The sequence below is a fragment of the Candoia aspera genome, chromosome 3 (assembly GCF_035149785.1).
Source record: "Candoia aspera isolate rCanAsp1 chromosome 3, rCanAsp1.hap2, whole genome shotgun sequence".
NCBI lineage: Eukaryota > Metazoa > Chordata > Lepidosauria > Squamata > Boidae > Candoia > Candoia aspera.
This window is the reverse complement of record NC_086155.1, coordinates 114,193,272-114,208,864: the sequence shown is the minus strand read 5'-3', so window position 1 is coordinate 114,208,864 and position 15,593 is coordinate 114,193,272. Positions and strand designations below refer to the sequence as shown.

General features: G+C 41.0%; 1 protein-coding gene across 1 annotated transcript in view; it reads left to right on the top strand.

Annotated features, from left to right (window-relative positions):
* CYSTM1 (cysteine rich transmembrane module containing 1) overlaps positions 1-14,402 on the top strand; it is a 37,008-nt gene extending 22,606 nt beyond the window's left edge. Inside the window, exon 3 of the mRNA XM_063298662.1 lies at positions 13,892-14,402. Within this exon, the coding sequence (XP_063154732.1) occupies positions 13,892-13,998 (107 nt within the window). The 3' untranslated portion in view covers positions 13,999-14,402. The remainder of the gene's footprint in view (positions 1-13,891) is intronic.
* The last annotated feature ends 1,191 nt before the right edge of the window (positions 14,403-15,593 follow it).

The following is a 15,593-nucleotide window of genomic DNA, read 5'->3' as shown; positions in this document are numbered from 1 at the left end:
ATTATGAGAAAGTATTATGTGACTTTTGCTAGCATAGCACATAGACCTGTTTTGTATGCTGCCCGTAAAGCAATAGTAACAGATCAGTTCTAGAGCTGTTTCATATAGTATACATGTTGATACCTCACAGTAAAATCCTCAATCTGCATCCATTGAGAAGCTGGAAGTTACTAAGACTCTGTGTATTAGCTGATGAGATCACATTGTTCTTTGCATACGCAGACAGATCAACATCTGATATTCTGACAGTTCAAATGGCATTCTCAGAAGGAGAATGAACTCCATGGATTTTCTCCAATGAAGCATATAGCCATGGATTGCTCTATAACACTAACTTTTCTCCATTAGGTGTTTTCCTATTTTATTTGTTGTAACTGCCTGACATTAAATTAGTTGTAAAGGTGGTGATTTGATTATAGATTATGTAATTCTTGCACGGGAATTAAAGAGAGTTCTGGGCAGCTGTAAATATGAGAATATTCATAAAGCCATAGAAGATGGTTGCCAAGACTACTGTTAATTGATGTTGGAAATTACCAGTAGGCTGAAGTTGCTTAATGGATGTTAACTAGGAGTAAACAAAGTAGAAATTTTGATTATTGCAAATTGATTACAGTAAGTCTCACCTGACTGACTCTTTTCTTGTGGATTTTTTTCCCCAAAAACAACTTGTAGGCAGTCTTGTGCTGTCTGCCTCTGTCTTCTACTCATCTTCCCACCTTAGCAGACACATTCAGAACATAGCAGCTAACATGCTTTTTTTCCCTTGAAATTTCTGTTACCCGAGGAACACTTTTGCTCCATGTTGCACAAAATGTTTTTTGGTCTTATCTGGCCTGAGGGACTGCCTCTGAAAAAGTTCTGCATTCATTCTTAACTACAACTTGACGAAAACAGTTATTCAAGCCAATCCCATACTTAGATAATCACCTAAAGTGAATGATAAATTCTCATTAACGGCCATTCCCTGTTTATCGTTTTGCAGCTGATTTTGTTTTAAAAACTTTGTTCTGCTACCAGTATTAACTTAGGTGATCCTCTGTCTTTTATGGACCACAGTTCAAAGCAGTTATTAACAATCCTTGTTTCTTCTAAGCTTAATCAGTAACTAATAATCTATATAGGTAGAAACCAAACAATGAATGCTCATGATACAGACAAAGTTAACATGCCTCATTTTAAAATAAAATCATGCAAATTGTTTGTATTGAGTAAAGTGGTACTTGGCATAAACGTCAATGCCTATAGATAATAAAGCAAGGTTAACTCTGACCTACAACAGATTAGATAACAAGTTTCCAAGGTGGCTGGTAGTTCAGTTTCAGTCAAAGGGGTTTATATCTGTACACATGCGTTTAAGATTTCATTTGGTTACTAATAAAAAACAAATGTGGATATGGCAGGACAGGGTGGGGCAAGGGAGACTTTAACCTTAGTTTTTCTCTTCAAGCAAAAGAGATCAGAAAGAGTCAGTTTTAATCTAGTTCAGTTTTAGAAAGCTGGTGGTGCTAATTCTGGAATCAGTTGAAGGACTTGTGAATTTCTGTGCTCAGTTTTGCTTAGAGATGTTCACATAACTGTCACAAATCAGGATAAGAGCATTCTGGCTGGTTGGTTTTTCAGAAAAGAACACTTCCCATTTTTTACAGTATCTCTCCTTGTCTTGGCTGTTGTCAAAAGAAGAAAACTGATAACATTAATAGCCAGGTTGTAAGCTGAAATTCAGTTTTAATTTTTTTTTAGTTGCTGCTCCATGTACTAATTTAAAATCATGAACATCAATTTCTTTCTACTTAAGTGAGGAATTAGTGAGGACTGTTAGGAATACAGGCAAGCTACTGGGTGATGACCTAACAAAAGGCTGTCTGCTTTGCATTTGTTATTTCACAAACAACTGCCTAAAAGGAAGTGTTTAATAACATCACTCTTAGAGTCTGTTGCTCTGAATTTATTGTATGTGGAGAATGTCTGAAAAATAGTTCAGTCAGGATTCTGTCAAGTTATCCTGTTACAGGTGCTGTCCATATGCAGACAGTGTATTAGTTTTTGTGATGGTGAAAGGTCCCCTGTGCAAGCACCGAGTCATGTCTGACCCTTTGGGGGGATGCCACTTTCGCGACATTTTCTTGGCAGACTATAATGGGGTGGTTTGCCATTGCCTTCCCCAATTGTCACCTTCCCCAGCAAGCAAGCTGGGTACTCATTTTACCGACCTTGGAAGGAAGGATGCAAGGCTGAGTTGACCTGAGCCTGCTACCCAAGAATCCAGCTTCTGCTGGGATTGAACTCGGGTCGTGGGAAGAGTTTCGGTTGCAATACTGCCGCCTACCACTCTGCGCCACACAAGGCTGTTTTTGTATTAGTTTTTACTTGAAGCTTTTTAAGCTTTGTGTCCCGAAGAGAAAACGTGTAGAATATTTTAAGGCCGAGAGTGACAAATGTGTATCTTTAAGACTTCATCTGCTTCAATTATGTTCAATATGGGAGGAGTGCAATTTTTAAGTGCTAATAGGCTGAAGATATAGCAAAGCTGTGGTTGCAGGTCTCCCTGCTGAAATGCTGGTGAGAATGGTTGTACCCTGACTATCTTATAACTTTCTCAACATGGAGTGGTAGGGGATGGTTGACAAAGCTGTTTGGCATGGTTGATCCCCATTTATCTTTTATAGAGGCCCTTTGTTTATCTGTATGCAAGGGAAGAAGTGAAGCCATAGGGAATGAGGTTCCTTTAAGTCCTTCTCCTTTAAATATTCTGGAGCAAATCTAGTTCTTCACCTTTGCCCTGGCTATTACTGGTATTGTAAGTGTAGATTCTGACCCTCCCACACTATTCTAGAGAGTAACGCAGTAATTGTACAGTAGTGTGCCACAACTCTATCCATTTGTAACATTTCAGCCAAAGTTGTAAAATAGGCTGCAGTTCCTGTTGTAATGTTGCTCATATTCTGTATGGTTATTTTGCCATATTTCTTTCTTCTTTTTTGCTATTTTTTTTCCTCCAGAACATTTATTGCTTTTAATTCTTAAAGAAAACATTCACACACATTTCTGAAAAGGATCATCACCAAACAGATGCCCTATTCTCAGAAGCATCTTCAGTATATCAGAGATACGTGACATCCACAGATATTCTCAAAGTTAAATAATAATTTAGGGGTACAGAGGAAGAGGAGGAGAATGGGAATCCCAGTCTTCTACAAACAAAACAAAGAAAACTCTTCCATAGATTAGAGGCATTAAAAAGTATGCTGGTACCAGCTACTACTGCAGCAGAGTCACAAAACAAAATAAGTGAACAATATCAGATATTGTAATAAACAACACATTGAAGAAATATGGAGATACAGCAAAGCCTCCAGCAATTAAAAAATTAAAAAGGAGACTTAAGAGCTTATTAAAATCTTGTAGGGCCTTGGTCTGGGGCAGCTTGATATGGCTCAGAAAGCAGAGTGAAGTTTATTGACAACTCAGGAGTCTCTAGAGGAGGACAAATGCTGATTGATTTATTAATATAATCAGTAACAGGTTTCCCTTGCCTTATGCATATTTGCTATTATTGGGTTGACCATTTTTGTCCAAGAATTCACTTTATGTGAAAAAGGATTTTCTATTATGCAACTTGTTCCAGCACATCCAATTTATGCCAAAGCTCTGGAACATTCCAAGACTTCTTCCCACCAAAACTGCTTGAGCATTTTCCTGTCAAAACCTTTTTCTACCATCACTCTCACATTTACCATTGTGTTGTATGGTTCTGATAATGTTTATGTCTTCCACTTACTTCTGTATCTGCAGAAGCTACTGCTGTTACAGTAGGGTCAAAACAGCCATCAATATATAGTGCAACCCCCTTACCAAAAAGGAAAAGGATCTCTCTTAACACTAGAAATAAGGTTGGACATGAAGCCTCTAGATTATTTATAGTCACAAATAAAGAAACATTCATTTAAACAATTATTTCAACAAATAATTCAAGCAACAAGTAAAATCTTAAATTTTACAAATTTCCCCAGAAACACTAAAGTATAGGAAATATGAGACTTATTCCAAGTAATGCAGTTAAATTACCAAATTGATGTATGATACACTTTGCTTTTTTTGCGTGCATGTTTTACTTAACCAGTAAAAAAGAAAAGATGTTAAAAACAATACATTTTTATCCTTTTCTTTTTATATTTAATTTCTATTCATGATTTTAATTACAATAGTAAAAGCAAATACAAATTAAACTCAAAGAGAGAAGGAGAAATAGAAAGAAAGAATAAAAGTTCAAAGAAAGAAAAAGAAGAAACTAGGATGAAGATCAGAATTCACTTCTTTATATATTTCTTTATCACAAGTATAAAAAATACTCTTTACCCTCTATAAGGTTACAAACAAATACCTTTTCTTTCCATAACCCATCCCTTTTGTTGTTGTTTATTCGTTCAGTCGCTTCCAACTCTTCGTGACTTCATGGACCAGCCCACGCCAGAGCTTCCTGTCGGTCGTCAACACCCCCAGCTCCCCCAGAAGTCCATCACCTCTAGAATATCATCTATCCATCTTGCCCTTGGTTGGCCCCTCTTCCTTTTGCCTTCCACCCTCAGCATCTTCTCCAGGGTGTCCTGTCTTCTCATTATGTGGCCATAGTATTTCAGTTTTGCCTTTAATATCATTCCCTCAAGTGAGCAGTCTGGCTTTATTTCCTGGAGGATGGACTGGTTTGATCTTCTTGCAGTCCAAGGCACTCTCAGAATTTTCCTCTAACACCACAGTTCAAAAGCATCGATCTTCTTTCTCTCAGCCTTCCTTATGGTCTAGCTCTCGCAGCCATATGTTACTACGGGGAATACCATTGCTTTAACTATGCGGACCTTTGTTGTCAGTGCGATGTCTCTGCTCTTAACTATTTTATTGAGATTTGTCATTGCTCTTCTCCCAAGGATTAAACGTCTTCTGATTTCTTGACTGCAGTCAGCATCTGCAGTAATCTTTGCACCTAGAAATACAAAGTCTTTCACTGCCTCTACATTTTCTCCCTCTATTTGCCAGTTATCAGTCAAGCTGGTGGCCATAATCTTGGTTTTTTTGAGGTTTAGCTGCAAGCCAGCTTTTGCACTTTCTTCTTTTACCTTCATCATAAGGCTCCTCAGTTCCTCTTCGCTTTCAGCCATCAAAGTGGTATCATCTTGCATATCTGAGATTGTTAATGTTTCTTCCAGCGATTTTAACTCCTGCCTTGGATTCCTCAAGCCCAGCATGTCGCATGATGTGTTCTGCGTACAAGTTGAATAGGTAGGGTGAGAGTATACAGCCCTGTTGTACTCCTTTCCCAATCTTAAACCAGTCCGTTGTTCCATGGTCTGTTCTTACTGTTGCTACTTGGTCGTTATACAGATTCCTCAGGAGGCAGACAAGGTGACTTGGTATCCCCATACCACTATGAACTTGCCACAATTTGTTATGGTCCACGCAGTCAAAGGCTTTAGAATAGCCAATAAAACAGAAATAGATGTTTTTCTGAAACTCCCTGGCTTTTTCCATTATCCAGCGGATATTGGCAATTTGGTCCCGAGTTCCTCTGCCTTTTCTAAACCCAGCTTGTATATCTGGCAATTCTCGCTCCATGAATTGCTGAAGTCGACCTTGCAGGACCGTAAGCATTACATTACTGGCATGTGAAATGAGTGCCACTGTTCGATAGTTTGAACATTCTTTAGTGTTTCCCTTTTTTGGTATGGGGATATAAGTTGATTTTTTCCAATCTGATGGCCATTCTTGTGTTTTCCAAATTTGTTGGCATATAGCATGCATTACCTTGACAGCATCATCTTGCAAGATTTTGAACAGTTCAGCTGGGATGCCGTCATCTCCTGCTGCCTTGTTATTAGCAATGCTTCTTAAGGCCCATTCAATCTCACTCTTCAGGATGTCTGGCTCTAGCTCACTGACCACACCGTCAAAGCTATCCCTGATATTGTTATCCTTCCTATACAGGTCTTCCGTATATTCTTGCCACCTTTTCTTGATCTCTTCTTATTCTGTTAGGTCCTTGCCATCTTTGTTTTTGATCATACCCATTTTTGCCTGGAATTTACCTCCGATGGTTCTAATTTTCTGGAAGAGGTCTCTTGTCCTTCCTATTCTATTGTCTTCTTCCACTTCCGCGCATTGCTTGTTTAAAAATAATTCCTTACCTCTTCTGGCTAACCTCTGGAATTTTGCATTTAATTGGGCATATCTCCCCCGATCACTGTTGCCTTTTGCTTTCCTTCTTTCTTGGGCTACTTCTAGTGTCTCAGCAGACAGCCATTTTGCCTTCTTGGTTTTCTCTTTCTTTGGGATGTATTTTGTTGCCGCCTCCTGAACAATGTTGCCAACGTCTGTCCATAGTTCTTCCAGGACCCTATCTACTAAGTCCAGTCCCTTAAATCTATTCTTCACCTCCACTGCATATTCCTTAGGAATATTAGTGAGCTCATATCTAGCTGATCTGTGGGTCTTCCCTAATCTCTTTAGTCTGATCCTAAATTGTGCAAGAAGAAGTTCGTGATCTGAACTACTCCAGGTCTTGTTTTTACCAACTCTATAGATGTCCGCCACCTTTGGCTGCAAAGGATGTAGTCAATCTGATTTCAGTGTTGTCCATCTGGTGAAGTCCATGTATAAAGCCGTCTCTTAGGTTGTTGGAAGAGAGTGTTTGTTATGCAGAGTGAGTTGTCTTGGCAAAATTCTATCAGCCTATGTCCTGCTTCGTTTTGTTCTCCCAGGCCATGCTTACCTGTAATTCCAGATGTCATTTGACTGCCCACCTTAGCATTCCAGTCTCCTGTGATGAAAATAACATCTCTTTTAGGCGTGTTGTCCAGTAGGTGCTGCAGATCCTCATAGAACTGCTCTACTTCAGTTTCTTCAGCATCTGTGGTTGGGGCGTATATTTGAATCGCTGTGATGTTAGATGGCTTGCCCTGAATTCGAATTGAGATCATTCTATCGTTTGTTGGATTGTATCCAAGCACTGCTTTAGCCACTTTACTATTAATTATGAAGGCTACTCCGTTTCTTCTGTGGTCCTCTTGTCCACAGTAGTCGATCTGGTGGTCATTTGATGTGAAGTGGCCCATTCCAGTCCATTTCAGTTCACTGACGCCCAAAATGTCTATCTTTAGTCTTGACATCTCGCCAATAACCACATCCAATTTGCCCTGGCTCATAGATCTTACATTCCAGGTTCCAATGGTGGGTTGATCCTTAGAACATCGGATTCGACCACCAGCACCGTCAGCTGCCAGCCTTCCTTTCGGCTTTGAGCTAGCTGCGTCATCACGTCTGGGGCTAGTTGAACTCATCCTCTGTTTCTCCCCAGTAGCATTTTGACCATCTTCCGACCTGGGGGTCTCATCTTCCGATGGTATACCGACATATCTCTGGTTGTACTGATCCATTTAGTTTTCATGGCAAGAATACTGGGGTGGGTTGCCATTACCTTCCCCAGGGATCGCATTTAGTCTGACCTCTCTGTCATGACCTTCCCGTCTTGGGTGGCCCTTCACGGTTTAGCTCATGGCATCATTGAGGTGCTCAAGCTCCAGCACCATGACAAGGGAACGATCCTTTGCTGAAGAACCCATCCCTTATCTATATGCAAATCCAAAAATCATCAACTTTTTAGTCCTGGTGTCAGCAAAAAGTCCATAAAGAATTACTAGAGTTTTATAAAAACATGTCTTACTTTAACCTTGGTCAAACCAACCAACTTTATATTCTGCCAGAAAAGCTTTACTGAATAGCTTCTAGTATTGAGCCATCTTTGTAGGAAGAAGTGGAAAAGTCAAGATCATCTTGATTTTCCATTCATGAGGTCCCAACTGCCATGACAAATACAGAATATGGTCCCATATAATGGATTTTCTGAACCTCACAACAAGGGGATTAGGTTTTTGAGCTGAATGGGTCACCTGAATATGTACTTACACTCCCACTGCAGTGCTAAAATCTCCTACATTTTTTTTTCATAAAAGCTGCTATAGGCTGATCTTACTCTGTGGTATATGGAATATTTAAAAATGTAAATTATTTCTGCAATAACAACCTTGAGGTTCATAGGAATCCATCACCAGACTTTTCAGGCATGGCATGTTTTAATCTAAAATATCTGGTTCAAATCCCAGTATTTTTTTTATTGAAATTTTCCACAAAGGTTTTACCTGTAATACATACAGTCAAGCAGAATGGGAAAGAACTTTTAAAAGTAGTGAGAATCTCAGTTTGGTCTTCTTTGGTTTTTGTATCTAAACTAAATTCAGCCAAGGCTGTCAGCAGGCAGCTCTTTCCCTCTCTGTAATAAAAATAGAATTTCATCCACTGAAGGTAGGCACATGGCAGTGCTTGTACACACAGATGACAGAGTGATCCTCTTGCTGCTAGAGCTAAAGCACTTCAGTCATTATCCTTCTGTACAGAGCAACAGCTGCAGTTAAATTACAAGATTTGGTATTTTCAAGACCCAGCAACCTGACCTGAATCACGAGTGGGCAGAAGCTGATTTAACTACAGGTAGTCCTCGACTTACAACCACAATTGGGACTGGAATTTCTGTAGCTAAGTGATGCAGTCGTTAGGCAAAACATCACGTGACTGCCCCACTTAGCAATGGCAGTTTCAGTGGTCCTAGTTGTGGTCGTTAGGCCAGGACAGCACTGTCATTAGGCCAGGACCTCACACTTCTGCCCTGCCGCACTTGCCTTGGCTTCAACTCCCCCAACTGCCTGCCCTTTGGGCTACCCTGCACTCTGCTGCCTACCCCTGCCACCCCCAGCTTCACCTGCTGCCTACCCCTGCTGCTCCCTGCTGACTTTGGCTGTCTTCTCCTGCTGCTGGCCCGGGATCCTGGGATGCACGAGGCAAGTCAGTGGAGCCTCGTCTGCCGAAGGGAGCTTGCCAGGCCCAGCCAGAGAGGAGACAACGGGATGGCGCGGCACTCTCTGTTGCCGGGTGAGGGAGGAGAGCCAGCAGCAGCTCACCAAGCGAAGGTGGAGGCTGCGTGGAAGACACTTTTGGGGTGGTGATAGATCTGGAGGAAGTGGAGGGACGCGGGCTTCCTGGAGGTTCAGCGCGCACTCTGCAGCTTGTGTTGGAAGCACTCCTGGAAAACCAGCCTGCAGGCTTCAGCAAGGGACAGAGGTGAGTCCAACACTGGCAGAGCCTACCCACAGGCCCTCTGCTCACTCTTGGCCCAGCCTTCCTCCTGCAGAGCTTCACAAAGGGCCAGCAGCTTCCAATGTGCTGAAGCCCACAGACAAGTTCTCTGGGGCACTTCCAGCGCATGCTCTGCAGCTTTGAAAGACCTCAGAAGCTTTCCGAAGACTTTCCAAAGCATTGCGAGAATGGGGTGCACGATTTGGAGAATGGCAGGCATGCCATTCTCACGATGCTTTGAAAGACCTCAGAAGCTTTCCGAAGACTTTCCAAAGCATTGCGAGAATGGAGTGCACGATTTGGAGAACGGTGCGAGTGGCCTTGGGAAGAAGGCCTGGTGTGGCCAGCAGCTGCCTTGCATTCCTCAGCAGCAGCGGGAGGAAGACGAAGGTTGGCTGGGTGTGGCAGGGCCTGTGGAGTGCAGGGTGATGGGTGGCTGAGGCTTTGTGCTATGGCGCTGGGATGGCTGGCCATGGTGCGGGGCTTGAGGCGGCACTCCTCAGCAGTGGTGCTGGCTGCATTGGGACTGAAGTAGAGGCCTGGGGGGGGGGGGCGGCTGAGATTGCTGAAGGCCCCAGGCCTCTAATTCAGCCCCTGTGCTGCTGCCGCTGCCAAGGAATGTTGCTGTGCAGGGCAGCCAAAAGGGCAGAGATGGGGAGGAGATAGGTGGGTGGCAGGAGTTGTGCCACTGCAGTTGTAAGTGCAGGCAGGCTGCCAAATTTTGATCACGTGACCGCAGGGGCACTGCAACAGCTGTAACTTCAAGGACTGGTCCTAAGTCCCTTTATTCAGCACCATAACTTTGAATGGTCACTGAATGAATGGTTGTAAGTTGAGGACTACCTGTATCTAGGGATGATACAGGCCTGGCTCTTCTAATACTGGTAGATGCTTTCCATGCATCATGGAAATTGTAGAATGAAAAATGCAGACTGGGCTGTCTCCCCAAATGTTGGTGGGAATGGGCTGTGCCCAAGCAGGAGAGATGCTGGTGCAGAGATGGATAATGGAGACTCAAAAGGCTCAAGGCAGAATCTCTGCAAGTATGGTAGCTGGGTTCTGGTTACTTTATTTATTTGTTTAATTGTTTAAGTTACAGGCCTCCCAACTCCCTCGCGACTTTGGGCAGCATACAGTATACATTTCAAACAATAAAATACAAACAGTATAAAAAGCAGATGTCTGGAAAAATAGTACAAGAAGTCTCACAAACCAATCATCCCCACAAGCATTTTGCTGCTTGCTCTGGGTCAAGGTTTAAGAGAAGAGCCAGATTCTAAGGGTTGTTTAAACAAGGTCAGAGTGGGAGCCATTTGAATCTGAGGGGATGTCATTCCAGAGGGCAGGTGCTACTACAAGGTCTGCTTCCTGGATCCCATCAGATGGCACTACTTAATCGATGGGACCTGCAGCATGCCAACTGTACCAGGTTGTGTAGGATGGGCATCAACTACTAATCCCTAAGGAGCACAGTATCTGAAGTGTCACAGAGCATTCCCCCTTACGCATTTTAACATTCTCCTTGTAGCAATTTTCAACATTAGATATAAGAATGCTCCATGCAGTGCAGGACCCTGCCTGTGTGGGAAAGGAATGGTAGAAACACCCTGACCCATTTTTTTCAGTTGTGCCTTATTCTGTAGGGATGTCCATAGCAGCATGATAGCTCTCAGCACAACAATTTCAGGTGGTCCACATTTTTATGAAAGCTCTACTTGCAGATCTGATGACAAGTAGCAAAAATTCTGCTTGGCAACTTGCTGAATATGGCATTGTTGCAAGAAGGGGCAGAAAATATGGGAAGATAGAAGTCAGTGGTCTTCCATTTTATTATTCAATACTGTATTTTGCATTGATTTTGTATTATCAGAAGCAGTGTAATACATATTTTTACGCTGGTCTGATTGCTTGATAGCTGGTAGCCTTTGTTTATGAGGGCAAATTCAACAACATCACAAGGTATTTTTCTAATTAAAAATGCAGTTACCTTTGGCAAGCTCTGTGACTACCATTTCCTGAAATTAAGGTTCATTTGCACCATTCATTCATGCTCTTCCAGCAGCAAAGTCACTTTCCCTTTCTCTGGCCTTAGGTCTGCTATGAGGCAGAATCTTTTTGATTTCTGCAAAGAGAAAACGTCCCTTGTCAGAATACAGTATAGTAATGTTGTATTGGAGCATGCGAAGTGCAGGTCTTGCTGTGATGATTCTTGGCATAGACTCATATTTGGTTCCAGGGCCTGGGTCACACACACGCATGCTCTGCATTTTAATTTCTGGGGTATAGTAAGTACAGTCTGACAAACTTCAGCAGAAACTTGAACTTGATGGGACACAGGCAACTGAAAAGAGTATCTTGTAGGTATCTGGCTAAACCTTGGTTCCTTAAGACAACGTTCATTTATAATGAAATGCCATTTTATTTCACATAAAGGTGCTCAAAACTGTAGCTGGTTCAAAAGACACCAACTGTGAGATGTTGGGGTTTTTTTTTGGAAGGGTGTGTGGAAATGCCTAAATAAGTATATAAGCCTGCTGACAGCTATTCAGGTATCTGTTTCTGCTACAGTGTGCTGTGTGCTGTTGCATCTATAAATATTTTGTGCACAGTGACATATCACACAGGTACCTTTGTTTGGGGAGTATGTTCATTCTCCATAAAATAAATAGAGAAGTGCTGCATGTTAGGAAAGCTGCAGCATGAAGCTTTCATTTCTTGGGCAGAGCTTCCCTAGAGCAGCCTTTCCCAGCCTGGCCCCCTTCAGATGTCTTGGATGAAGAACAGCTCTAAATAGGAAGAAGAAATATGCCGGAAAGAAGAGCATTTCATTTGTGTTTCAATTAGCTAGATCTCTCCTCAACATTTCCAGATGGTTTTGAAAGAGCTGTTTGCATATGCTTCCCTTCCCTTCTTTTCCCATAGCTTGAGGCAAATAACAGCTTGAGGAATGTTGATACTGTCTTGTAGACTGGGAAGAGAGTGGGTTGGGGCCAATCTCCCTCTTCCTGCTGCTTCCTTCATAATGAACTCTCCTACATATTTGAACCCAGCATTGGTTCCCATGCAGCCCTCTGGAGTCTGCATGGGTGACTAATTGCCATTTTCATTCGTCATTAAACAAAACCAGAAATCCAGTGATGGGTCTCCCAGCTCATTTTCTGACTTTTCTCTCATGCACTTAATGTTTTCACTGCCATAAATTTTCGTATCTTGAATCTTTCAAGATTACTGTCTACTTAATAAATCAGATGTGTTTCCCTTTTGCTGGGTGCCACTTAAAGCAGTAAATTGTTTAAATATTAAGTTCCAAATAATGTAAAATACAAAAACATTTTGTGAAGATTCTTCTGAGATGAAAAACTGGAATTTCCAGTTTAGCCTTCTGCTTTCAGCCAGTAGAAAAGGCCATCTGAAATGTCATGCAGAGTGTATCAAGTTGAAATGGACCTGGCCATTAGCTTAGTAAGCCTTACAGTTCTATTAGGAAAGTCCTTCTTTCAGTAATAAGTATTTTTTAATCACTGCTGTCTAAGCTGTCCTTAATGTCATGCCCACATGTTTGCATCTCCTGAATACCGTTTTTCGCCTTTCCTCCTACTCTATAAGGACCAAAATGCAACAGCATTTTTCTCCAATCTGGAATGCTTCCTTGTTTCCAAATAGGGTTGTGTCTAATTGTAGAACTAGTTGGAGGTCAAACTTTGAAGCTATTTTTAATTTTTATTCCCTTGAGGGCCAAAAGAGACTACAGATACAGAGTGTCAGCTTACTCTGGTTGAGTCCTGGTAGGAAAATCCTTTAAAGAAATACCTTCTCCAATATTGCACAAGACTTGAAACTTGGAAATATTTCCTTGGATGAAGTACAACCATAAGGGTGATTGTGCATCTTCAAAATGTTGCAGGAAGAAATTAAGACCAACCCCTTTTTTTAGTGCTTTTTTATTCAACAGTTGGACTATTGGCTCTGATAACTCAATTTCTAATAGATTCAGTTCCCGAATGTGTTCTTTATTTACAAAAGTCTCTCTAATTTTACAGACCCATTTGTAAAGTGTTTGGGTGCAGTCTTTTCATCTTCTATTAATTTAATGATAACTCTTGCTCTTGAGCTTTCCTAGCTTAGCTGTAAATTTTCCAGTGATTTCTTTGATCCTCTTAAAAGTAACTTTCGTTTTCCTTTTTTCATTATTTTCCTCTACCCCAGCCATTGACTAAGAGCTGTCAGGAACCATGCAGGTGAAAATGCATTTGGAGTTGCTGATACTGATATCTAGCAAAAAATACATACTTGGCAGACAAACCCAAGTTCTATAGAGTAGACTTCATTCAAACATACATAGGCATAAATAAATAAAGGGACAAATCTGATATGCCTTCCTTAGTTCAGGGCGTTCACTGAATTTAACAAAATCAAGAGACTGATTAGCTGGAACTATGGAAATGGCAATGAGTTTAGGCGTATTTGGATGTGTACCCCCACTTCCAGGACTTTCTAGTCATAAACACTTGTGCCAAGCTTATGATGAATTAATGTTGGCCATTCTTGTACCATTCAGCTGTCTTGAGCCAAAAGGTGCTGCCCAGAATGCAGTGGTAGCAACAGTTGAGTTCATGAAGTCTAAGCCATCATTTGGTTGCCTGCATATGCATGAAAGATTGGGGTTAGACACAATTCCTCTGAAGTTTTGATGTGCCTTTTCTTTTCTCAGTTTATGTTGTGGAAGAGAGGCAAAGAGATACCTCTGGCGAAAGTGCCTGCCTGACAGCATGTTGGACTGCATTGTGCTGCTGCTGCCTTTGGGACATGCTGACCTGAATTCCCTGAGAAGCCAGTCCTTTCGATACCTCTCTCTTGGAGTGCTATGCAGTCTCTTCCTCCTCCTGTCTCTTTTCAGCAGCTTCTTCGTCCTGTAATAAATGAGATGCTTTGCCCGAACATAACATGCCTGCCAGAGTTGGATGCATGTGGTTGGATGCATCCTTTGTGATTTGAGTGGGGAATCCCTCCTTCCATCCTTCTTCATAATTGTTCTTTAAATGATGTACTATATTTTGTTTGGCAAAAAGCTTTTACTACAAATTATGTATTCATAATTTAACCGTCCCTAGAAATGGAATAATATGCAATAATTTAAGGCTATTTTTTTGTTTTCTCTTACTTGCTTAATTTTCTGTTTTAATAAACTTTGTCCAATAAAATACGATCCAGAAATCTGTGAAGGTATGAGTTTTTCTTCTGAAAATTTTTAGAACACCAAAAAAATAAAATGCCAGTTATTTGCATACTGGGTGTCATAGATGGGTTAAGGACTATTCTTTTTGTATCAACTTCTATTATCTAAATAAAAGAAGAACCAGCGTGGTGTGATGGTTAAACTATTAGACTACAAAGAGGGAGATCCAGGTTCTAAGTCTACCCTCAGCCATGGAAGTTCACTGGATGATTTTGGCCAGTCAATCTCTCTCAGCTTAGCCTACCTCACAGGTTTGTTGTTTCAAGGAAAAGTAGAAGGAAATAACACTATTGGACTAACTACTGTCAAGGTGGTGATAGTTATTGCCTTACATGGTTTTACAAGGAGGATAAATACAAGGAGTCAAATTCATAGAGGATTAAACAATAATTAGTCCTGTGGTTGATGGGTCTTTCTTACCTCCAGAATCAAAACTGTTATGTCTTAAAGGCTAGGGTTGTGCTGGGCTCTGGATTCAATAAGGAAAAATGATTCAGGGCAGGCAGGGTGCTCACATAGCACCTCTCAGCAACTATTCAAATAAACAATGTTTTCTTGAGCATCCCAGGAGAATATGTGCTTGGTTGAGGAGATGTTCCATCTGCTGACATATGAATCTAGATGGTGTATGGCTACTGAGCAACAGTAGAAGAGGTCTATCTGTCATACTCAAAACTCTTGTTTCCTTCCAAAAATATAAAATCATCTTTTTTTTTTCCAAAAGTCCAGGTTCAGTATATCCAAAACTCTTCATAAATAGACAAATTCCAAAACTTTGGGAACATACAGTAATTTAATAACTCATTAATATTCTTAACCTTAATGTCCATGCAAGGAGCTGGTTTACCATAACAATATCTAACCAACTAGCAATGGATATGTCCAAAACATGTGTAATAGAATTCCTTCAATTTAATACATCTTGAACATAAAAAGAATAGCCAATGTTTCTTAACATTCACTGTGGAGTCCAATAAACCATACGAATAATTATTTGCTGAACTAACTTGGTTTTTAAATCATAGGAAACGTATTTTTTAAAATCTAAAACCACTGATGCTATGATATAAGATACTCTGTTCTCTCATCTAAATTTCTTGTATGTTACCCAAGTATATGTTTGTTAATTTTTTAAAAAAAATGTAATACTGAATTGTTGCTGTAGCATCTGTAGAAA